Source organism: Liolophura sinensis, chromosome 11 (genome assembly GCF_032854445.1).
Source record: "Liolophura sinensis isolate JHLJ2023 chromosome 11, CUHK_Ljap_v2, whole genome shotgun sequence".
Taxonomy (NCBI): domain Eukaryota; kingdom Metazoa; phylum Mollusca; class Polyplacophora; order Chitonida; family Chitonidae; genus Liolophura; species Liolophura sinensis.
In genome coordinates, this window is record NC_088305.1 from 19,909,846 (window position 1) to 19,935,489 (window position 25,644).

At 39.2% G+C, this 25,644-nt stretch overlaps 1 protein-coding gene across 1 annotated transcript; it reads right to left on the reverse strand.

Annotated features, from left to right (window-relative positions):
* Window positions 1-4,752: 4,752 nt before the first annotated feature.
* LOC135477547 (probable ATP-dependent RNA helicase DDX23) lies at window positions 4,753-25,525 on the reverse strand. Its single transcript, XM_064757691.1, has 16 exons — window positions 25,136-25,525; window positions 24,495-24,662; window positions 23,461-23,575; window positions 22,292-22,430; window positions 21,197-21,321; window positions 17,608-17,784; window positions 16,389-16,468; window positions 13,685-13,910; window positions 12,641-12,786; window positions 10,908-11,085; window positions 10,301-10,390; window positions 8,768-8,917; window positions 7,273-7,424; window positions 6,325-6,433; window positions 5,598-5,772; window positions 4,753-5,079 (listed from the first exon to the last, which is right to left on the reverse strand). Exons 1-16 carry the CDS (start codon window positions 25,237-25,239, stop codon window positions 4,853-4,855), a joined length of 2,361 nt encoding a protein of 786 aa, XP_064613761.1. The 5' UTR covers window positions 25,240-25,525; the 3' UTR covers window positions 4,753-4,852.
* Window positions 25,526-25,644: the final 119 nt, after the last annotated feature.

The following is a 25,644-nucleotide window of genomic DNA, read 5'->3' on the forward strand; positions in this document are numbered from 1 at the left end:
GTTTTACCTTAAAATAAATAGTGTATATTTACAGTCAATTTATGTGAAAACAATCGATGATTCTGTGCCTTGAACCAATATCTCATATTCAAGTTGTAAATACTGCATCTCTCTCTTTACAACCCGGAGAAATATTGCCAGTGTTAGGTTACTTGAAACATGTAGGCCTACTTTCCCGATTGTAATTGCCACAAGTGTTAGCAATCGAGGGATACAAATTTTGTGTTTCAGTTTGAAAACGTATCGGTAGGCCTACTCTGAAGTTCATCTGAATCTCTATTGCCGTCCAGTATCTGTTAAGCTTTGGGTCACCATGGTAACAATGCGTTCAATTTGCATATGAATAACAAAATTTTACTGTTTTAATAGTCCCGTCTGGTTTCTGTAATCCTTCAACCTTTTTGCATGCTTGGAAGACTTTAATTCAAGCCTATTCCAAGAGCATTATTCTGTGTAGATTGATAAAACTATACTTTTTGTTAACCCTTTTAATTGGCCATTCACTGTAGTGGTTTTTTCAAAGGTAAATTACAAAAGTGAATAAATCCTGGTCCATTGTTACCTCCCCTGTTCTGACAACATAGGGTCAAGTGCCTGGATTAGTACTAAAAGTCACTCATTTGTATGCAAAAAGGTTGAGGAATTGATGGTCATCCACAGTTTAGTTGTTCTGTTTACATTTAGTCCACATGTACTTACAGTGTTCAAGTCTACTTAATACATAGCAGTGTTGTTAATGGCCACATGACCTTTATTATTGGCCACATGACTGTTATTAATGGCCAAATGGCCTTTATTAATGGATACATGACCATTATTAATGGCCATGACCATTATTAATGGCCACATGGCCTTTATTGTTGGCTGCATGACCATTGTTAATGGCCACATGACTGTTATTAATGGCCACATGACCATTATTCATGGCCACATGGCCTTTATTGTTGGCTGCATGACCGTTGTTACTGGCCACATGACCGTTATCAGTAGCTGCTATCATGACTGTTTTAATGGACAAATGAGCATCATTATCTTTGGGATCCATGTCAGTCTTGTAAGTTGTGCCCCCCTGGTTGTCTTATCATAGAGACATGTTTCAGATACTTTATTTTTAAGCTTTGTTTTGTTAAATTTCATGGACACATGCTAAATGGTTACATTGGATTTTCCACTTTTGGCCAAGTGGTCACATAACATTTGCCAGTTCTGACCAAATGGTCACATGACGTTTGCCACACATGGCCAAGTGGTGACATAAAATTTGCAACACCCGTCCTGTTAAGGTTATGTAGCATGTGGCAATAGTCCAAATTGGCCAAAAGATGCTGATTTACAACAGCTCTAATTCTGTTAGACCTGTACTTCAGAATATTACATCTTGAAGGGGTTGCCTGAAACAAAAATATTTTTTAATACGCTATGCATTTACTCCAAAAAGTGATGTTAACAGTTAGATGGATTTGGTGTATTACAGCATCCCATCATGATATATTCTAAAGTTTATTTTCTCACAACATTTTCTTGTCACTAAAGTAACATAAAATGATAAATTAATATCCACAAGATATGTTATAAGAAGTTTAATTGTGTTTTCCATGCAAAGAGAATTGTATTATAACTATTGATGAGATATAGAAGAAGATATCATTTAGATTGAATATTGATGTGGTCTTAAACAAAGGATACTGTGCACCATTGTTGTATTCACCAGTTGAGTACATGTATACGGCATCTTGATGACCCAGAAGATTTACCTTCATTTTGTTGTCCATATTGTTTTAAATGTATTTGAGGGATGTATTGCAGGGAACAGTTTTAATAAATTTTAATATTATGAGAAGAAAAGAGTGTGATTCAGAGTTACAGTGCTTTGCAAGGCTTTTTTTTCCACTGCTTTTTAATGATTTATTTAATAAATATATTGGGGGGCTTTTGTGGCGGAGGTGGTTATCACACCAGCATGGTGCCTTTCTATCTATCTGGTGGCCCATACTGGCATCCTCTTTGGCCATATATGGGAAGGTCTGTCAGAAACCATCGGATTGTCATGGATTTCTCCTCGGCTCCTTTTGGTTTCCTCCCACCATAAGGCTGGTCACCATCCTATAAGTGAAATAGTCTTGAGTACAGCATAACTCACCATACAAATGAATAAATAAAGATATAGGTGTTTGAATATTTATTTATTTATTTATTTTCATAGGTGTTTTACACTGTACTCAAGAATATTTTACATATACAATGTTGGGAGGGTGTCTGGCAGGTTCCAGAGGAAACCTATTACTTACTATCTGCTGGTAGCAGTCAACCTTCCCATGTACTCAAGAATATTCCACAGGTGTTTTCATCTCCTGTCACCAATAATAGCAATGCAAGCTGGATCTGAACATGTGACCTGAGCAAGAGTTGTGAATCATGGCAGTCTAGGACACAGAGTTCCACAGAAAGCTGAGCATGTGCTGGCATTCAGCATGTGCTGGCATTCAGCATTAAGCTGATAGTGCAACGACTGGTTGACCAGTATAATGGCTTAGGCAGTGTGGCTTACTTGTCTACGGTAAGGCATCTCAGTGAAGCAGCACTAGATAAAAGAGGAGTGGATATCCGTTACAGTTACTGAAAAATCTCTGGCATGAAAAATCTTTAAATATTGTATTCCTATAATGCATCAGCAGACTTTCAGGACACTTCACAGTTCGCCGCATGGAATTTTATTCTTAATGTACGTGAAAATCCTTCATATACAAACACACAGAACTGTTTACAAGTCACGACCTTTCATACAAGTATCATAATGACAAAGCACAGATGATCGGTAAGACTCCTCAGAATTCGCACTATAAGAATGATTTATTACTAACATCCCAAAATCCATTCCCTAAAATCAAGTTGATGATGTGTACTGGTATGTCGTAACCATGTGTTGCCATAGCAACTTGGCCTACAATCATTTTGTGAAACAGGCTCTGGGGTAATTTTCGTACCACAGCTTCACTAGGCTACACAAGTTTTATTTGGTGTTTTACAGACAAGGCGACACTAAAATAAAAAAATGGAAAAAAAAAAATCAAACTGAAAAATAATCCACTTTTTTATTTTGGTTTTCCAGTTTTGCATGGCTTTCTCACCTTGTAAATAAATCTTCATTAGGTCAAAATGCTGAGATAGTACACAAATTAGATGTTTTTTAAATTTTATTTTTATTTCATACTCTCCTCCTGGCACAGCAAAAAAATTATTACTCTGCCCTTAAAACAAAAATTTTAACTGATGTGGCCTTAAGTGGTACTTTATATATGCATGTAACACTATTTCTTATATAACTGAATGACATGGTACATTGTATAACCATAAACAAAACAACAAAACACCTACATGTACTTTTGCATGTTCAAACCCACGATAAGGACTTTCAACTCTGCGAAGCAGAGACTTCAGTGATAGGCTGTAGTTCTCTCTTTGGGCCATTCAGAATACAGTTCTAATTCTTAAAAACTGAACGGAGAACCGAATAATCTTTGTCTCAGTCTTTCTGTTATACGAACACAATGCAATGCTTGATACCATGTTTACCACTGTCAGTATTTGTCCTCTTACTGTCGTATTTCTGGACAGCAAAACATGACTTTACAATCATAATCTGATGGGAGTGAAAATATGATGAGTAAGTGTATACATACACTCATTTGTGTAAATGTATACACTTATTTGTGTAAATGTATACACTTATTTGGGTAAATGTATACACTTATTTGGGTAAATCCCGTTTAAATGTATACACTTATTTGGGTAAATCCCGTTTAATGAGGCTATACTAGCATATTTTTTTTCAAATGTCTATCCTTGTGTAGAGAACAGTGTTATTTCTCCGGACACCTTTATCCTCATGTAAAGAACAGTGTTATTTCTCCAGACACCTCTATCCTCATGTAGAGAACAGTGTTATTTTTTCAGACACCTCTATCCTCATGTAGAGAACAGTGTTATTTCTCCAGACACCTCTATCCTCATGTAGAGAACAGTGTTATTTTTTCAGACACCTCTATCCTCATGTAGAGAACAGTGTTATTTTTTCAGACACCTCTATCCTCATATAGAGAACAGTGTTATTTTTTCAGACACCTCTATCCTCATGTAGAGAACAGTGTTATTTCTCCAGACACCTCCATCCTCATGTAGAGAACAGTGTTATTTTTTCAGACACCTCTATCCTCATGTAGAGAACAGTGTTATTTTTTCAGACACCTCTATCCTCATATAGAGAACAGTGTTATTTTTTCAGACACCTCTATCCTCATGTAGAGAACAGTGTTATTTTTTCAGACACCTCTATCCTCATGTAGAGAACAGTGTTATTTTTTCATACACCTCTATCCTCATGTAGAGAACAGTGTTATTTTTTCAGACACCTCTATCCTCATGTAGAGAACAGTGTTATTTTTTCAGACATCTCTATCCTCATGTAGAGAACTTATTTTTTCAGACCTCTCTATCCTCATGTAGAGAACTTATTTTTTCAGACATCTCTATCCTCATGTAGAGAACTTATTTTTTCAGACCTCTCTATCCTCATGTAGAGAACTTATTTTTTCAGACCTCTCTATCCTCATGTAGGGATTAGCATTATTTTCCTAGACATCTTTATCCTCATGCAGAGAACAGATTTACTTTTTCAGACATCGCTATCCTCATGTAGGGATTAGCATTATTTTCCTAGACATCTTTATCCTCATGCAGAGAACAGATTTACTTTTTCAGACATCGCTATCCTCATGTAGGGATTAGCATTATTTTCCTAGACATCTTTATCCTCATGCAGAGAACAGATTTACTTTTTCAGACATCGCTATCCTCACGTAGAGAATAACGTTTCCTCTTTGCGTTTCTTGGTGACGACTGTACCAGGTTTGTGTTGAGCATCCGGATGATTGGCTAGCTCTGGTGGACACGACGACAACGGGCTGTTCAGAATCACCTGTTTGAGATCGTAAAACACGCTGCTATCATCATTGGTCAACAAGCTAATGGCTGTTCCAGTCTTACCAGCACGTCCGGTTCGGCCAATACGATGAGTGTAATCTACAACAAAAAATAATAACAAAGCTATCTTAAGGCATTTGACATTTGAAATGGAATTCAGACACACCTTTAAAAATTTTAACATGTTGATGTATTTTAATTTTTTGACTTTTATTCAACAACAACAAGGAGACGGGCAGGAATTTTTGTATTTCACCTAAACTTTGGTATGACAAAATGCACTTTCAGACACTCAAAAAGGTCTTTAATAATACTCGACATGCCAACTCTAATAAGAAAGTAATAGAATTTCACAAAAAAAATTCCAAGTGGGAATATATGGTGGATATTTCCATCATGATCAAGAAAAACTTGCCACTTAAAAAATGCTAAGCTTTAGGTGAAATACAGTTCAGTACACAAATAATCTATGCCTTTCAGACCACACAAAAGACCATGAGAGACAGAGAATTGCAAATCAGATTTCTTGACATGCATTCTTTACATTTTTACGCATAGGAAGCAGACCTAGCCAGCCAGTTCAGTTAAGCGATGGGGTCCTAATCATTTTTCATTACCTTCGATGTTCTTGGCCATGTCGTAGTTGATAACCAAGGACACATCCTTGATGTCAATACCACGACCAGCGACATCCGTGGCAACTAGAATGTCCTTTGCTCCGCCCTTCAAACTGGACAGCGCAAACTCTCTCTGCTCCTGGCCTTTACCACCGTGCAAGGTTGTCGCGTTGAACTGAATAAGATATAAAACAAGAACTGTCCGAGTCAAATGTACCAAATGTTTCAGGTTTTCAATAACTTAACAGATGGTATTGACTCGAGTGATGATATTAAAGAGAATAATATTTACTTATTTGATTGTTGTCAAATGCCACACTCAAAGAGTTTTTCACTTCTACAACGGCAGTCAATTTTCTGAGTGGAGCAAACCGGAATGCTCAGGTTAAATCGCTTCACCTTGGCAAGTTACCAAGGTTACTGATGAACATTGTATGTGTGATCTACACACCTGAACGCCATACTGATGGAAGCCAAGTGGTTTTAAAAGACTGGGCTTATGTCCACACAAGCCTCACCGACCACTTACTATCCCCGTGCCAGCTACACCTGCTCAGAGCTGGAGAATCTACGAACTTCCTGTCCATAACCAAGGCTAAGCCGGAACCCTGTGGTCAGGTAATGTGCACCTTTATTAACACACACAGAGCCACATGTCAGTCTCTCTTACAGAACTACATACCTATCCCTTTCTAAAGCTTGTAAAAAAAAAAACAACAGTACTCACTCCCATTTTCTCCAGCGACTTGGCCAACACATCAGCCCCCTTCTTCTGGTTGACGAAGATGATGATAGGTGGGTCCATACCGGACTCCAAGATGGTCAGAAGTTTCTTCCTGTGTGGGACAGGGCAGGGCAAAGAGTAACAATTTAATTAAACATGTTTTTTTGTACTGGACAATGGGTCAAAGAATAAGTCTTAACAACTCACTAGTCTCTTTCCTTAAATAAATGTAATTTAACGGTATAGGTATAGGTGTGTAAATATCATTACATAGATTTTTTGTTTATTATTTGATTTCAGTTTTACACAGTACTCAAGAATATTTCAATTATATGATGCAGACGATGCAGACGAAACTGGGCAGAGCCTGCGGGGAAACCTACAACCATTTGCACATTTGCTGGCAGTCCTCCTGAGAGAAAGCTAGAATGACAGACATTATTTCAGATAAGAAAAAGGCAAAGGATAAAAAAAAAAAAAGATAAAGGATCTGGAAATAAGTCTGAAAGTTGTCAGAATGGTTCTTCAAGGAAAGAGCAAATTTACAAACATCAAAACACCTTTCTAAAAGTGAACACATAAAATCAGTCAAAATGTGTGGTGTGACATAGTCACGCGTGTGACATAGTCAAGGATGTGACACAGTCATGGGTGTGACATAGTCATGGGTGATTATACAGATCAGCTAACGTATGCCCGGAGGAAGGTTATTCCAAAGAGAAGCAAGTACTGCAGCAAGCCTATTTCATAACATATCTTTGCCTCTAAAAGTAAACTTTTTGGGCCATTTCATTTTTACCTTAACATTTGTGACAGGCCAGGCACAGTATTACTTTTTTTTTTACCTTCAATGATGAAAGAGTTGGACTTCGTAACTCTCCTATTGAAAAACCGTCATGGTAAAATAATGGCTCAACAACATGCAACAATATCTAAGACCTTCCCACTGACCTCTTTTCATTCTGCGAGACCAAGTAGACGATCTGTTCCACTCTCTCCGTGGGTTTGCCCGCGGACCCAATGTACACCACAGCCGGCCGACGTAAAAACGTGCGGGCAAGACGCTCCACTGAGGGAGGCATGGTGGCCGTAAACATGACGGTCTGAAACGAGCATTAGATTAGATGTATGTGGAATGTTGGTCTGACACAAGGGTTATGGAAATGGACTGACACAAGTGCTACTTCAGTCCTACGAATTGCCAGGTTGAAATATTAAACTGATATGACGGATACTCTATGGGATGTAGTAAGCACCAAGGTTCAAAACAATTTACGCTAAACAACGCTATTTAACCCCTATAATTGAAGAGTCCTGAAAAACAAAATCTTCGGCAGTTTCCGTAAAATGTTCCTGATGTGACGTAGTAATATTCCTTAAGTAACGATGAATCAGTGTTATATGACGTCGTGTAATGTACTTACACCTGAATGACGTCCTGCGTGTTTGAAAGTACGACGTCATTTGTCGCTAGGAGTAAGGGGCGCTGGGTAACGTCAAGTGTTCCTGCATGACGTCACACCAGGCAAAATTGGAAACAGCAGAAAACTTTTGTTTCCCCATTATCCTTTTGAACTCACTACAATGGCTTTAATACAATGTATATTTTCTACAATTTAAGAAAGAAATTCCGACTATCTCGATTCTTATCATTTAACCTTGCCTTTAAGACATACATGTCTTCACACTAAAGTAGCTCTTTAAAATTTGCAAATAATTAGTAAGATATATTTACTCTGATTGATATTTCACACTGTACTCAAGACTATTTCAGTTATATGACAGCGGAGTTCAGTTGTACATGATGGCAGCCAGCATTCTGACAGGAGGAAACAGAAGTTCACTGGAAATCCCGAACCCTCCGCAGGTTGCTGACAGGCCTTCCCCTGTACAACCAGAGAGGAAGCCAGCCTGAGCTGGAATTCACAGCAACTCCATAGATGAGCAATTGCACTAGCACACTAATCGCTCAGCCACAGAGGGCTTCTAACACTGGTAAGACATAGAAGAAATGTGACAAACCATTCAAATCTTACCCCATGTAATGGTGAGAGTTGGAGAATGATAAAAGGTCGAGGCAGGAAGAAGACAAGAGTGAATTTATTTATTTATTTGATTGGTCTTTGACCTCGTACTCAAGAATATTCACTTATACAACGGCAGCCAGCATTATGATGGGAGGAAACTGAGCAGAGCCCAGGGAAAACCCACGACCATCCGCAGGTTGCTGGCAGATCTTCAAGAAAAGTGAAGTAAAGGAAATGGCACAAGGGTGAAGACTGGAAAATGGCAAAAGCTTGAGTACAGGACACTGTATAAGTGGGAGGGGAGAAAAATGGTAAAATGCTGAGTGAAAGAAAATGATAAAGGGCAGACGGGAAGAAGCCGTTAAACCATTGAGGTAAGGGACATAGCAACAAAATATAATCAACATGTATCTGCATACCTGTCTGTATTTTTTCTTTGATGCAAAATTTTCCAACATCTTGCAGTCATCCTCAGCTTCTTCTGTATCTGGCTTCTGATTGGTCACGGGCAAATACTCCAAGATTTTCCTCACTTCTGGTTCAAATCCCATGTTTATCATTTTATCAGCCTAAGAAACGTGGAATGAAATAAAAAAGAAGAAAAGAAACCATTTATCATCTGATATAAGCAGAATGAACATTCATCACCTTATTTATTTTGTTTTTTTGCACTATATGCAATAACATTTCTTTTTGCCCTGAGGAGCAGACCAAGGAGGAAACTGGGCAGACCAAGGAGGAAACCGGGCAGACCAAGGAGGAAACTGGGCAGACCAAGGAGGAAACCAGGCAGAGCAGGGATGAAACTGGGCAGAGCAAGGAGAAAACTGTGCAGAGCAAGTGGTTTTTGAGAAATGCCCCTTTAGAAACACCAGAGAAATTTTTTTCTGGAATCAAATCTTTTGTATTTTCAGTGAGAGTGAAATATATTGGAGATCCTTGTTACCTTGTTAATATTATTTAGGTACATGGTATATACATGTATATTAGGTCAATTCTGCCTCCAGAATTTCAGTGTTTTTAGGCCACTTACCATACATATTGAAATTCATACTTATAATAAAACTTTAGAATATTTTTATTTTTTCTTTATTCATGTTTCACGTCACATTGAAAAATGTTTGTTTCACTCCCATCATCCATGACCACAAAAGTACACTGACTTACCTCAACCATGACCACACAGGTACATCAACTCACCTTATCCATGACCACATAAGTACACTGACTCACCTTATCCATGACCACAAAAGTACAGACTCACCTCATCCATGACCACATAAGTACACTGACTCACCTTATCCATGACCACAAAAGCACAGACTCAAATCATCCGTGACTACACAAGTACACCTTCACCTCATCCATGATCACACATGTACACTGATTTCCGTCATCCATGACCAAAAAAGTACTGACTCACCTCATCCATGGCCACAAAAGTACACCTTCACCTCATCCATGACCACACAAGTACACTGATTCCCCTCATCGATGACCACAAAAGTACTGACTCACCTCATCCATGACCACACAAGTACACTTTCACCTCATCCATGATCACACATGTACACTGACTCACCTCATCCATGACCACAAATGTACTGACTCAAATCATCCATGACAACATAAGTACAGTGACTCACCTCATCCATGACAACATAAACACACTGACTCACCCCATCCATGACCACACAAGTACACTGACTCACCTTATCCATGACCACACAAGTACACTGACCCACCTCATCCATGACCACACAAGTACAGTGACTCACCTCATCCATGACTACATAAGTACACCGGCTCACCTCATCCATGACCACATAAGTACACCAGCTCACCTCATCCATGACCACATAAGTACACTGACCTGAATGACTCACCTTATCCATGACCACACAAGTGCACTGACTCACCTCATCCATGACCACACAAGTATACTGACTCACCTCATCCATGACTACATAAGTACACTGGCTCAACACTAGGTATCGGTTCTCCAGGACATCGTTCAGACGACCAGGGGTAGCTATAACAATCTGAAACATCACACTGAAACATTTAGTGATTTAGACAAAATGATGATAATTACAATGAAAAATGGAACACAAATGATCTTCAATGGATGCTGGACGGCACAAATGGCCGCAAGAACGCCACTGTTCTTTTTATTAACTCCCTGTCCAAAGACGAATTTGAAACTTTAACAACTCACCCAAGGCCTGGCCGTTGTTTTTTTCACCTAATTTGATACTTACAGTAGTTCTCCTCCCCTACTCACAAACTTTAGAAATGGTTCCGCTACCCTGATACTACCCTGACTGCTCGGCATATGAGAGAGTGCAATTTTTCCACATGTGTAATTTGATTTTTGAGGACAAAACTACACTGGTTGGATTGCCCAATTTCAGGGCTTTACAAAAAGTATAATTTTATCCTACACAGAATAATAGCTTAGAATATGCTTGAATAAACACCTTTCAAACATGCCAAAGGTTGAAAAACTACAGTATTTTGGAAACACTAGACCTGCTGAGCACTATTTATGTCTCTTACCTCACATCCTTGCCTCAGTTTGAAGCCCTGCTCTTCCCTTGAGATGCCACCAATGATGGAGACAGTCCTTACTCCCAGTTCCTTCCCAAATTTGATGGTCTCCTCTTCAATCTGCTGGGCCAGCTCACGTGTTGGCGCCAGGATGATGGCGTATGGACCCTTGTCTGCGTCTTCCAATCTGATAACATCCAACAGTAACATGTCAGACACGAATTCTTACCATTTATCCTGGAACCAAAAAACTGTTGAAAACCACCAAATTTTCATCTTACAGTCATATAAAACATTGTGAAATCTTGTGTTTTAATTTTACTTGACTCAAAGTTTCTCACCCTTCTTTATACCAAAACAGTTCTAATTCTTTTCATTGCATTGTAACAGTGAGGATATATACTGAAATTTTATCCCAAATTCAAACTCTCCATTGGTACCTCAATTTCAGGGCTGAAAATGTCCTTGTCCTGGTACATGTAAATCTACATGTTTTCTATAACTATAATTTTTCACACTTTTCGCACATGTGCAAGGTTTTTACTCAGGCATATTCTGAAGGCATTACTTTGTGTAGACTGACAAAATCACACCTTCTGTGAAGCCCTGTCATTGGCCAATCCAACCAATGTGGTTATGTCTCCAAAATCAACTTTAAAATGTACATAAATTGCAGTGAAAGTTGCTTTTTAAGGTTACGCAAAGGTTGAGGAATTAGGGTAAGACTTCTTCACAAAACTCCAGAAGAATAAAATCATATTTATGTTCATATCTGTTAACCCCATAGTGATTTATTTATTTATTTATTTGATTGGTGTTTTTTCATGCCGTACTCAAGAATCTTTCACCTATACGATGGCGGCCAGCATTATGGTGGGAGGAAACCAGGCAAAGCCCGGAAGAAACCCACGACCATCCGCAGGTTGCTGGAAGACCTTCCCACGTCAACCAGAGAGGAAGCAAGCATGGGCTGGACTTGAACTCACAGCGACCGCATTGGTGAGAGGCTCCTGGATCATCACGCTGCGCTAGCGTGCTAACCAACTGAGCCACGGAGGCCCCCACCATAGTGAGTAATAATCTGATATAACTGGAGGTTTTTAAGCTTACAGTTTTTAGCAACAGCATTTTCCTATTTTAGGATAGCACCTAGAGTACAAAACAAACACTACCAATAAGCTATCTCCCATTTTTGCAGGAGGATTATTTGGCATGTAGTCTGGACAGCTAAACATGAATTGCTGGTAAGAAAAAAAAAAATGCCCTGAAAACTTGAGATCGCAGGTTCAAACCCAGACACACTCCCTTTAAATGTGCTTGTAATGGCGTTGTGACAGCTTTGTGAAGACCATGAGCCTGTCTCCAACATTAAGTTGATCGTAATTACTATGGCAACATTCATCTTTAACATGTGTTCAAACCATTTAGTCATTTATTTGCCTGGTGTCGTTCAAACAGTACGATGTTAAACCCCAAGCATAAATACCCATAACAGTGGCCAGCATTATGGTGGGAGGTAGGAGGAAACCAGGTAGAGCCAGGCAGAAAACTACAACCCTCCACAGTTTTACTAGCAGCATGAGCTGGATTTGAACTTACAGTGACCATACTGGAGAAAGGATCATGAGTCATTGTGCTGCGCTAGCCCTAACCATTTGGCCATCGAGGCTCCTATTTATACATGGTGGTTATGATCAACTTAGCCAATAGTCACAGGTCAATGGTCAATTTTCTGGACCTACCTCTCTATCTTAGGCAGGGACTGAATCCAGACCAGCAATGGGATAAGGAATGCTGCGGTTTTACCACTGCCAGTCTCGGCCACACCGATGATGTCACGGTTCTGCAGACCAATCGGAATGGCCTGTCTCTGGATGGGGGTGGGGTCCTGTTAATAACAAATCAGCCTTATTAGAAATAGCTACTTGTTCACTTCGTATCTTAGACTATTACACTATTAATTTAAACAATACTGTTGTGATATTCTTAAAATCAAAAATTCCGATGTTGCTAGTCACAAATTTAGCACAACTAAACACTTCTTCAGTTGAGATTAAATCGTTGCCATGTTTAAGACAGCTTTGTGACCTTGGGGCTTGGTCAAAAAGAAAAGAATTTTTTATTACTTAATTCAAATACTGAATATAATACAAATTTTAATATATTTGTCTAAAACAAGTGTTCCAGACAAAGAAATTTTTTCACTTAAGTTAAACTTTCATATTTCAATATAATAGACACTTTCATAGTTCAAAATTTTAATTCATTTGTTTAAAATAAATTAACCAATTTGAACTCCTTCAGTTCGCATATAACTGCTTAAATCACATTTCAAATTTTGACTTGTCAAAATTGGCCTTGTGGAATTGGTCCCTTATTCAGTCAGAACTGATAAATCAATCTGATTGGTCAATGGCTAGGTTAAGCTTATAAAAATTTTAAAACATAAACATGCATGTACTTTTTATAGCTGTTACAGACATCAGCAGTTTTTCTGAGAGTTTAAAGGCTTCTTTATTTAATTATCTCCCTTTTTGATGATAATCTGATCAACTATGAGTTTACTTTGTATTAAAACCTTTACTCTGTTACCTTTTTTGTAGAACAAAAAAAAACAAAAAAAACAAACAAAAAACAAATATATACACATTTACTAGATGTGGAAGAAAAACTTGTGAAAATAAAATCATACACACTCAAAAATCCGATGTTTTGTTACAAATGAGGCCATAAGAGTGCTATGATCAGCGCAGTTTTTGGCTGCCACATAACCCACGACGACTTACATGGTATCCCACTTTGTCAATGATCTCCCGCAGCTCTGGGGGTATATTCGACTCCTTCCAGGCCCGCAAGGGGGGCGGGATTTTCCCTCCCTTACACGAGATGTTGTAATCCTCCTTAAAGATTCGCCAGTCTCGCTCCGTCATTTCTGACTGGGGTTTTTCTGACCAATGACGGTCATCCCATTTCTGTTTTGCCTCTTTCTTGGCGACATTTTTCAAACGTTTTCTACAAGTAAGGATATAATAACCATTAATAACTAAAAGCCACATCAGACCCTACCAGACCGAATATTTACTCACTATGCACATACCTCAGGGGTACATTCCATCAGACACAATCACCAATGTGGTGTCTGTGAGTTCAAGTCCAGCTCAAGACCCGCCTAGCAGGCTGTGGGTTTCACCTGGCTGTGCCAGGCCAGGTTTCGTCCTATCATAATGCTGGCTGCCATCGTATAATTGAAATATTCTTGAGTATGGTCTAAAACACCAATCAAATAAATAAATACATTCATCAGACACCTAGCCATTCACTACCGTAATAGTGTGTTTAAATCCAGCTCCACCTAAAGCTGCAGCTTTATGCCAGGTACAGGGCAAGGTGAAGTGGTTTTCTCTGGGACATGCCCAGTTGACTCCATTCATAGGCACAACCTCTGGCATATGTGAAATAATCTGGAGAATAATATAAAAGACCATTCAAATAAACAAGTGTATGTACATTTCATAAAAACTTCACAAAAATCCTCCACATTTACCATAACTTTCTGCATTCATATACAATACTGAAACAAACTTCATGTAAGGCAACATGAACAGCCCAGCGAGCGTTATCAGCCTCTTAGTGCTGACTACTCCAAGGCCTGGAGGCACAGCAAGCCCTAGGATTTAGAAGCTGGGATTGATCCAATGTCTCGTCTGACTTGTGACTGTGGGACAGGCATCTTAACCAATTGGCAATGACCTACTTCATTTATTAAGAACAAAACCTACATAAACCCTAATACTTCAACTTTTTCAACCACCTCTGTAACCAATAGTACGAGACATTCTGACCGAAGTATGGGGTGTAGAGAAAAAATCTGTGCAGTGTTATGAAGCTTGCACTTTTAGTGACACAAATAAATTGTTTTTAAACGTCATTTTCCTAATAATTACGTGCATAAATTCCACTGAAAAATAGTTCTTCAGAAGTTGAAAAGGTTGAAGACTTACAATCGCTGTGAGTCCAGCTCATGCGGGCTGCCTCTCGCAACCTGCTGATGGTCGTGGGTTCCCCTGGGCTATGCCCGGTTTTCACCCACCATAATGCTGGCCGCCGTCATATAAGTGAAATATTCCTGAATACAGTGTAAAATACCAATCAAATAAATAAATAAATACAGTAATAAGAAGGGGAACGAATGATCTCAGTGTCGAGGTGTTTGTTTTTCAATCGTTCGATCAGTGTGGGTTTAATCGTGACCTTGGACAGGGTATTTGTAAACTCCCCCCTCCGTCCTCATAAGGCCTTGGTGATAATATGACGTTAATGATGCAAGTTTGTCCGTTTGCACCGTTACTGAGGACCAACTGTGTCCACCAATACTGTAAAGTACTTATTATTCACTGGAATTTATTTTCGCCGATTTTCTTCAAAAATAGGTCGTGTATTTAATCAAGGCTGCAAAAAATCTTGAAACTGTTTAATTTTCTTACTCATAATATGGCTGAAATTACTCATTGTAATATTAAGGGTGGCTTTAATCCTCTATCGTTTCTTTTGGTGTCGCTAATCCTCGTAATCTAGATAGGAGATTAAAACAAAGGGGCATGGATTATAACTAAGTAAGATTACTTCTGCAACTTCCATGAGAAGTATGGCCTGTTTTTTCACCTTTGATGAGCAATTTTAATAAACAACCAGTATTTTCAACTCCAGTCATTCATTCTTGACAAACACTTGACAAGCAACACGACTAGTTTTGGATTGTTTTTGGTTTGAATCATCCTCTGTGGCAGGCCAGAAACCACTAACATTGCTGTAGCTTTCAAACGGCCATTGCATTGTTGCACACAGTTTACTATTTGTTAGAAGCTCACTCATTGGTCCACAGGAGAGACACAGCCAATGGGATATCGTGTATCAAAGCGACATTTGTTGGAAGACAGCACGTGTTGTATCTATTTTTCTTCACTTTACCGTCATACCAAAGACTGATCAAACTAAAGATGAATGCACTCCTACTTTGTTTTATACCCACCAAGCCTTAGCACCAGAGTTTGTATAAATTTAAAGCTTAATTTTTCCTCCATGCTGTTAATATTTAGCTGGCAAGCCTAGCTTCCTTATCCAAACTCTTGCCAGATCAGCAAATATTTCACTTCATGAATACTACACTACCTCTAATACATGATTCAATATTAAAATTTTTTGTTTGGTGAAGTTATTTTTAGCGGTTCATTGTTGACGGTGAAATCTGCGAAAATTAGTTCCACATGAAAATTATGTACTTCACAGTATAGGGTGCAAATCTGTATGTTACAGATGGAACCGAATCTTGGCAAACTTTGGTGGTTTAGCCAGGGCAATCTGGTGCTCTTTTCTCACCAAAATTGACCATCTGGTCTTCTCAACTCGCCAAAATTGACTATCAAAATACAAATAAAAACCTCTTGAGTATGGCATTAAAGAACCAAGTAAGTAAATCAATATTCGCCTCACTTTTCTTGCTCTTTTTCTGCTTCAGTCCTCCTCCTCTCAAGCAAGTCTCCATAAAACTTGGACTGATCCTTTTTCTGGGCCTGAAAACACAAAAAACATGTTTGGTCAAATGAAGAGAATTCTCTCCAAAAAAATCAATAAAATCACATTCAAACTTTACTGATTTGAACATATTTGCCATGTTCAGTATTGGCTCTCTTGGCCATTTCAAATCAAGATTAGTTCCTCCACTAATCAAGATTACAGTAGTGTTATCAAGAAAAATGTTATCAAGATGGCTACCAAAATATTTCAGCAAATCATCCAAATTTTGAATACATGTAAATTAATACATTATCACTTAAAAATTCTCTTTCCTCCAATGAATCTTCACTTCAAACTCCCAATGTTGCATGCTTTAAATAATTGTTACAGAAGTAAATGCCCAGCACAAACAGCAGCAATCGCTTACTTACAAGCATATATTCAAGCGGCCTTTGAACTATTTCTTTATTTGATTGGAATTTTACAGCATACTCAGGAATATTTCACTTATACAGCAGCAACAAGCATTATGGTGGGGGAAACCCATGAACATCCAAAGGTTGCTGGCAGACCTTTCCACGTATGACTGAAGAGGAATTCAGCAAGAGCATGACTTGAACTCAAAGCAAGCGCAATGGTGAGTGGTACACCAACCACAGAGACCCCAGCACTGGTAAGATATACAAGACCTGTAGTATTTATTTATTTATTCGACTGGTGTTTTTTATGCCGTACTCAAGAACAAGATGTAATAAAACATCCAATCAAGTGCAGGTCCTATGCAAATGTTGGCTGTTCACATTATACTTATTTATTTATTTGATTGGTGTTTTACACCGTAGTCAAGAATATTTCACTTATATGACGGCCGCCACCATTATGGTGGGTTTAAACTGGGCAGAGCCCGGGGGAAACCCACGACCATCCGCAGGTTGCTGACAGACCTTCCAATATACGGCCGGAGAGGAAGCCAGCATGAGCTGGACTTGAACTCACAGCGACCGCATTGGTGAGAGACTCCTGGGTCATTACGCTGCACTAGCGCAATAACCAACTCAGCCACGGAGGCCCCATTCCCATTATAGCTTTCTCAAGTCAATTTAGGTGAGTGATGTGTCACTCGTCCAGATTCTGCTGAAAGCAAGACCTACTTTTTCTAACATCACAGATGAGAAATTGTAGCTGTATAGTTTACCTTGACATCAATCCCTGCAATGTTGCCACGGCCGTAGAACTGCATGGCGTGTTTCTCCTTATACAAAGGATTGTAGTCTATAGATGTGTCATCTCCTGCGTCCCAGTCAAATACAAACTTGCGGTCGTTCAGACGACGCTGACGACGTTTCTTCTTGATGATACCCAGGTAACGCTCCTGAAAGCAAACATTAAACATCAATAATCATCTAACCGACAGGTGATGTGCACCTTCATGACATCAGTAATCATCTACCCGACAGGTGATGTGCACCTTCACGACATTAGTAATCATCTACCTGACTGGTGATGTGCACCTTCATGACATTAGTAATCATCTACCTGACTGGTGGTTTGTACCTTCAAGACATCAGTAATCACCTACCTGACAGGTGATTTGCACCTTCATGAACCACTAGATGTAGCATTCCTGCTCTCCAGCCGTACGAGGGAAGATCTGTCAGCAACCTGCGGATGGTCGTGGGTTTCCCTCTGTTTCCCTCGTTTGCTCTGTTTCGTTTCTTCCCATCATAATGCTGGCCGCCGTCATATAAGTGAAATATTTTTGAGTAGGGCGAAAAACACCAATCAAATAAATAAATAAATAGCATTCCTGAATTAATTTAACATGCATGTCAACGAGCATTTGACAGAAGTAGGAGGCTAGTAATCATCTACATGCACTTGGCAGGGAAGGGGTGAGTCCCAGGGTGTCTCAGTGTCTCTGTTGACATTACCATGTGAGAGATAAAAGTAAGCAAAATTTGAAACGTATGTATGCTTGGGGTTCAAAGAATACATGAAACGGAACTATAAAACAAAGATTATGTTTCTAGGCCAAATGAAGAAAATTATGCCCCGGAATTTTTGTTGAAAAAAAAGTTTCATTTTGGGGGAGATTTTTGTACCTGTTAATTAACCCGCTATATTATGCATATGTTCCGTCTACGATTAAATTTTTTCAGAAATTACGTCATCGTTGATCATGCTCGAAACTCAGTGAACAACCCCCAAATGCTCCAAGCCCGGTGAAGCGTGACACTTCAGTGTAGGCAAAGGGGGCATGTACACAGATACTGTATTTCTTCTTCAGGCCAGCTTAGCGCCCCCTCCATGCCCATGCACCCACCCCTATTTAGTCTGTTCATCACACACCCGCCCCCATTCGGCCTGTCCCCAGAAGAACATTTTTTAAATCACCCCTACAAGCTACTTAATTTCCGGAGAGGCCACTGGAGCATTGAGAAAACTGTAGCTTGAAGCCATTTTTACCTCCCCAAGTGAAAGTTGAAAAATCTGCTTGTACTGTTATATCTTATTACACATGATAATCTGCACATTAAGAAATGTTTCGCGTATCCTTTAACATCGTACTCAATTTTTCAGTCATATTACGACGAAATGTCATTAGGTGTGTGTAAGTATAATGTGTCGACTTGTGGCATGGCGGGTCCATGCCACCAAAGTGCTGCCGCCACAGAAGTATCATGCCGAACACACCAGACAGGACACCCCACCTTGTCACAATATCCTGACACTGGGCTAACCAGTCCTGTTTCTTTGCTCTGAATTCTCAGTGCTAAGCACCAAGCAGCAAGTACTATTTTTAATGTTTTTGTTTTGACCTGGCCCGGAAATTTAGAATGAGTGAGTGAGTGCTTGGGGTTTGACGTCGTACTTAACAATTTTTCAGTTATATGACGACTAAGGAATCCTTAGAGTGCATGTAATGTACTTCCTTGTTGCATGACGGATTTCCACCACTCTTTTATCCAGTGCTTCACTGAGACGACTTACCGCAGGCAAGTAAGCAGCAAGTAAGCCATTATACTGATACGGGTCAAACAGTTGTTGTACTATCCCCTTGCTAAACGCTAAGCAAGGTTAAAACTTCCTCTTTTAAAGTCTTAGGTATGACTTGACCCAGGATTGACCCTGCATCTTCCGCTCCCGAAGCGGACACTCGACCAACCATGCTATCGGGGCCAATAAATTTGAAATGCAGCACACTGATTTGAAAATGAGGCAAATCTGGCTAAATCTCTGTCTGACAGCCAATCTGCACCCAGGCACCAATTATAAGACACGTAAACTTGTCTCAGATCATCATTTTTCCGGCATTGGGTTTACATCTTCAAGCACAGGAAAATCTTGTGCTTGTCTTATTTTCTAATTCACTGACACTTATGTTAAGACAGAATGCTCTGCAAACTTTGATGCCATATAAACCTGTCAAGCGCAAACGTGAAATACAAAATGCGCACAGAAATAGAATATCACAACACAACATGTGGTACTAAACTACAGGTATATAGCAACCTACAGACTTATCTACTGTTTTCACCCAGCATTCACAATGTAGGGGCCTCCATGGCTCAGTTGGTTAGCGTGCAAGCACAGTGTAATGACTCAGGAATCTCTCACCAATGCGGTCGCTGTGAGTTCAAGTCCAGCTCATGCTGGCTTCCTCTCCGGCCGTAAGTGGGAAGGTCTGCCAGTAACCTGCAGATGGTTGTGGGTTTCCCCCGTGCTATGCCCGGTTTCCACCCAACCATAATGCTGGCCGCCGTCTTATAAGTGAAATATTCCTGAGTACGGCGTAAAATACCAATCAAATAAATAAATAAATAAATTAACAATGTTCAGAAGCACTTAAAGGCCTTAAAATAACACTTTTGATGCCTACATACAAGTTTTTCTGTCAAGAAATTAATCAATCTTGACAAAAGACTCTGAAGAGCCACTATAAGAAACAAAATATTTCACTTGAAAAATGCTAAACTTTAGGTGAAATACAATATATGTTACATGTGTATCGCATGTCACCTGGAGTTAAGTATTCTTCATGTGGCACATTTGCTTACTTATGATTGATTCGTCCATGATTCATCCATGATTCATCACAATTCATCTGCGATTCATCATATAGGGCCACATAAGACTTTTCTTGTGAAATTTGATATATTTGTCAACAGAAAATTTCAAGTTTTGGTATCAAACATTTTACGGTCTTCATGTGGTTCTGAAAAGTGTCTTTTCACATATTAAACATTGGGTGAATAATACAGAATATCTGTTTCTTTTCTTTGCATTTGCATTCCATTCCTTATGGACTTGACATAGTCCAGACTTACATTTACATCATCTGTATCTATCTTTTGATTGCAGTCACATTCCAATGCCTGTCGACTTGTCAAAGTCCAGACTCACCTTTACATCATCTGTATCTATCTTTTGATTGCAGTCACATTCCAATGCCTGTCGACTTGTCAAAGTCCAGACTCACCTTTATAGCATCTGTATCTATCTTTTGATTGCAGTCACATTCCAATGCCTGTCGACGTGTCAAAGTCCAGACTCACCTTTACATCATCTGTATCTATCTTTTGATTGCAGTCACATTCCAATACCTGTCGACTTGTCAAAGTCCAGACTCACCTTAACATCATCTGTATCTATCTTTTGATTGCAGTCACATTCCAATGCCTGTCGACTTGTCAAAGTCCAGACTCACCTTTACATCATCTGTATCTATCTTTTCATTGCAGTCACATTCCAATACCTGTCGACTTGTCAAAGTCCAGACTCACCTTTATAGCATCTGTTTCCTTTTCCTTATCTTTGCCCTCTCTGATCTTTTCCCTCTCATCCTCTTCCCCTCTTTCCCTCCTTTCCCTCCTCTCGCGACGTTCCCTCTCATAGCGACCCTCAGGATCTGCAATCATAAGTACACTCAGGCTTCTTAACTTAAAACAGTGCAAACAAATATATTTAACTTATAAACTCAAACTATAAGTTACCATGTCTGATACAGAGTTTGATACAGAGTTTTCCACCATTCAGTGTTAAACAAGCAACGATGGGGATAACAAATTTATTTCTTCAAGGAGCCTTAAAAATTGAAGAAACTTAAGCTTTAACGGGACCAGAGTGTCGATCAAGTCAAATGCAGCACTAAAATATAACAAAAAAGACCTTGATTTTCCAAAAAACAAGGGTTTAAATTTTTTAAAATTAAAGTATATATTTATTTATTTGATTGGTGTTTTACACCATACTCAAGAATATTTCACTTATATGACTGCAGCCAGCATTCTGGTGGGAGGAAACTGGGCAGAGCCTGGGGGGAAACCCACAACAATCAGCAGGTTGCTGACAGACCTTCCCAGAGAGGAAGCCAGCATGAGCTGGACTTGAGCTCACAGCGACCGCATTGGTGAGAGGCTCCTGGGTCATTACCCTGCACTAATGTGCAAACCAACTGAAGCACGGAGGCCCCTTAAATTAAAGTATATACATGACACAAAATAAAATTTCAGTACACATGCATTTGTGCGATATCACTTGCCAGCTTGCTCACAGAATATCAACACTCAAACCCAAGGAAAACTGACTCCATAATATGGAGATACAACTTCATAATACATTTTGTAAAAAATGGAAAAATTAAGCAATTTAAAAAATTATTCAAATCATGACAACAGTGAAAAGAAAATGTGTACCAAATTTAAACACTGTTATTTAAGTAGTTTTAGAAATGTCATGCCCACCAGATTACAACAGGCACAAACAAACACCCATGGACAAGAGCAAATCAAGATGACCCGCCCATTCTATAAGAGCCTAAGGGGGCATACTAACATACCCATGTCCACAGCTCATTCTAAAGGTCAAAGGCATCTTACTCATGGTTTCCTTGGCTTCTTTTAGGAAGTCCATCTGTTTCTTTCTCTCCTCCTCAATCAATCTTCGCTGAGCTTCTACTGCCTCCTGGCGCTTTTTTAACGCTTCTAAAGCTCGCTCTTCTTTGGTAAGAAATTTGGGCTGGAATTCAGATTCAGACAAACTCATATGAGTTACCATATAGACTTAAAAATCTTCTTTACAGTTTCCTCGCTCTATAATCCTGGCCACCGTCGTATAAGTGAAATAAGTGAAATTGTCAATTAACACCAATTTATACAAGTAACTCTTTAGTCTTATAAAGAGTCTTCTTGGTCGTGGGTTTCCCCTGGCCCGGTTCCCTCCCACCATAATGCTGGCTGCCATCATATAAGTGAAATATTCTTGAGTACTGCGTAAAACATCAATCAAATAAATAAATAAATAAAACAAAGAGTCTTCTTTCAATATAAACGAAATATATAAATAACTTTATAAAATGTCACAAAATGAGTACATTTCACATAAATAACCTTGACGAGCTGTTTTCGAAAAAATACATCCCGGTGTATCCAGTCTCACAAATCCTACACGGTTCTAATGCAAAAAACTTCCAAGTTCTTAAAGGTAAACTGCAATGTTTTTAATATTCATAAAAATATTGTTATCAAATCAACAGGCTTCTGATACTTATTTATTTGATAGTTGTTTTATACCACACTCAATAATAATTCACTTATATGATGGAACGAAACCGAGCAAAGCCTGAAGGAAACCTACAACCATCCACAGGTTAACAATCTTCTGCTACTGTATGACATAATAACTGTTAATAACTGTCTTGATCCTTATCATATAATCCTGATTTTATTTATTTGATTGATTCAAGAATATTTCTTTTTTAAAACAGCAGAGAACTTCATGGTGATAGGAAACCAGGTTAACACTGGCAGACCTTCACATGTATGACCGGAGAGGAAGCCAGCAAGAATAAGACTTGAATTGACAGAAGTTGAGAACCCTGCTTTTAAGATATAGAGGTTATTTATTTGTTTATTTCATTGGTGCTTTAAGTAGTACTCCAAAATATTTCACAAATACGACTGTGGCCAGAATTATGATGGGTGGAAACCAAGCAGAGTCTGGGGCAACCGGGTTATGAGACGAGTATAGCTCTTTACAAATGCCTCACCCGACTAAGAGCCTCCTCCTCGGCCTTCTTCTTGGCAATCAGCTGCTCCAGCGACAAAGGAACTACTTTCTTCTTGCCTTCTTCTTCCTCCTCCTCTTCCCTCTTCACAGAATCACTATAATGGACACCAAAGACACTGATCAACTGATGTCAGTCTCATGGTGTCAGTCTCATCATGTCAGTCTTATCATGTCAGTCTCATCATGTCATCCCCAAAGTATGTGAACAGATTTAGTTTTCTCTCTGAGAATTTACATGTAATGCCACCAGGATTTCACCACGCCTTCAACTTTTTGGAATCCCTTGGACCCACTGTGAAGAAAACATCGTGGGGTCCCGGATTCTAGCTTACGAGTCCCAATGAGAAATGATATTAAAAAATAGAAATCTAAAAGTAGCAATTCTGCTTCCTTTACCTATGATTATCTATCTTTATAGTCATCTTAGTCATGAGTTTATTGGTAGCCTTTCAAACAATCAGAGTTCACAATTACAATTACAGTTTGTGCCTGAGACCTGTACCTTAATATCTCAATCTTCTTCAAGTTCTTGCCAGAAAACTGGTAACTAAAGCACAAAATGACTCCTGTGGAGAACACCCAGTACCCATTAAACATTCAACTACTGAACTAGCGTCCATACGTGGGAAGGTCTGTCAGTAACCTGCGAATGGTCGTGGGTTTCCCCTGGGCTCTGCCCGGTTTCCTCCCACCATAATGCTGGCCGCCGTTGTATAAATGAAATATTCTTGAGTATGGCGTAACACACCAATCAAATAAATAAATAAATAAATAAATAGAAAACTACCGTAAATCCCCTAAAATTTCACCCATGACTAAGTTGCACATTTCGCCCGATTCTGAGAAAATCAGGCAATACTGAGATACTATTGATGTTACAAAGGTGTTTTGAGGTTTGTTCGGAAGGTAGCATGATAACATTTATTCGCATCTCAAAACTTTGGACGCTGTTAATCATTAAACCATATTCCTGCTGCGTTTTCCCACACTTAAGAAATCATGAAGCACACCCACTTCTCTTTCTTCATATCATCTCTGTGCCGTGGAGAACGCTCGCGTGACCTGTCTCTATGGCGTCGTTTCCCACGGTCACGACTACGACTTCTGCTTCTACTTCGTTTTCGCTCTCTGTCTCGACTTCGGCTTCTGTGACGATGACGATCTTTTCCAGGACTTCTTTGCCTGAAATATTGAAAAAAGATTGAAAATAAAAGTCAGTATGTTGACAAAAATGTTCTCAAATTTGCCTACCTAAGATATGAGATAGAATGAACATAAGCCATGCCCTAGTCCACCCCACTATGAATCAAATCCATACTGATCAAGTTGTACATATTACCTGCACCACTACTGAATGGATTTTTTATTTACTTCAAAATACTTGAAATAAGCGAATTAAATCACAATGAAAACATGTTTATCTTTCATTGGTCACCAAAACGTGAAAGCACATTGAACGTTGGGTTTGAAAGGTGGAGGGGTGGGGGTAGATGGGTGTCACTGTGGAGGTGACGTTTCAATCATGAAAATGGGGTGGAGTCTGAACGCCTAGAAAGTTAAAGGGGCCAGGGTGGGGGGAGAGACTGTGATCCCTTTTACAGTCTTTCTTTTACAAATTACAAGGCACTGGTAATGGTACACTTTCAAAAATTTACCTTTCCTTGCTTCTGGAGCGATGATTTGATCTTTTCTTGTCTTTTTCCCTTTTCGACAATTTGTCTCTACCCCGCTCCTCTCTGTGGTTGCTTTCCACTTCCATTCTGTCAAAATAACACGCCTGCTCCTACAACTTCTGGTCCCAAAATACGTTATTTATTTTTTTTACATCAAGTGTTGACTGATTCGGTGACTGAATGGATTACTGACAATGCGAAAGCCGATGACCAGTGAAACTGTGATATTTGCAAACACACGATTATTTTATAGCTGTTTCAACTGTAGTAGAAAATAGCGATATCGTTAAATTGAAAGTTGATCTAACACGAAAAGAGGGCTATCTGTCTCATAGGAAGTCAAAAACAAAAATTTTGTCGTATGCATCACGTTTACCCCGTGGGTGCCATGTTGAATACATCTAGCTTCAGAATCTGAATCATACACGGAGAGTCGTTAGCGGCAATAAGAAAAAAAGGATTGTGAATATTCTCTCATAATCACTGTTTAA

What these genes read in the sequence shown, in the direction of transcription:
- LOC135477547 (XM_064757691.1), bottom strand. Translation starts at nt 25,239, where the DNA reads ATGGAAGTGGAAAGCAACCACAGAGAGGAGCGGGGTAGAGACAAATTG. An exon ending in AGGAAACAGATGCTATAAAG is followed by an intron (nt 17,785 to 21,196) that starts GTGAGTCTGGAC and finishes GTTTGCTTTCAG; the next exon opens with GAGCGTTACCTGGGTATCAT. An exon ending in AACTGAGGCAAGGATGTGAG is followed by an intron (nt 10,391 to 10,907) that starts GTAAGAGACATA and finishes GTGATGTTTCAG; the next exon opens with ATTGTTATAGCTACCCCTGG.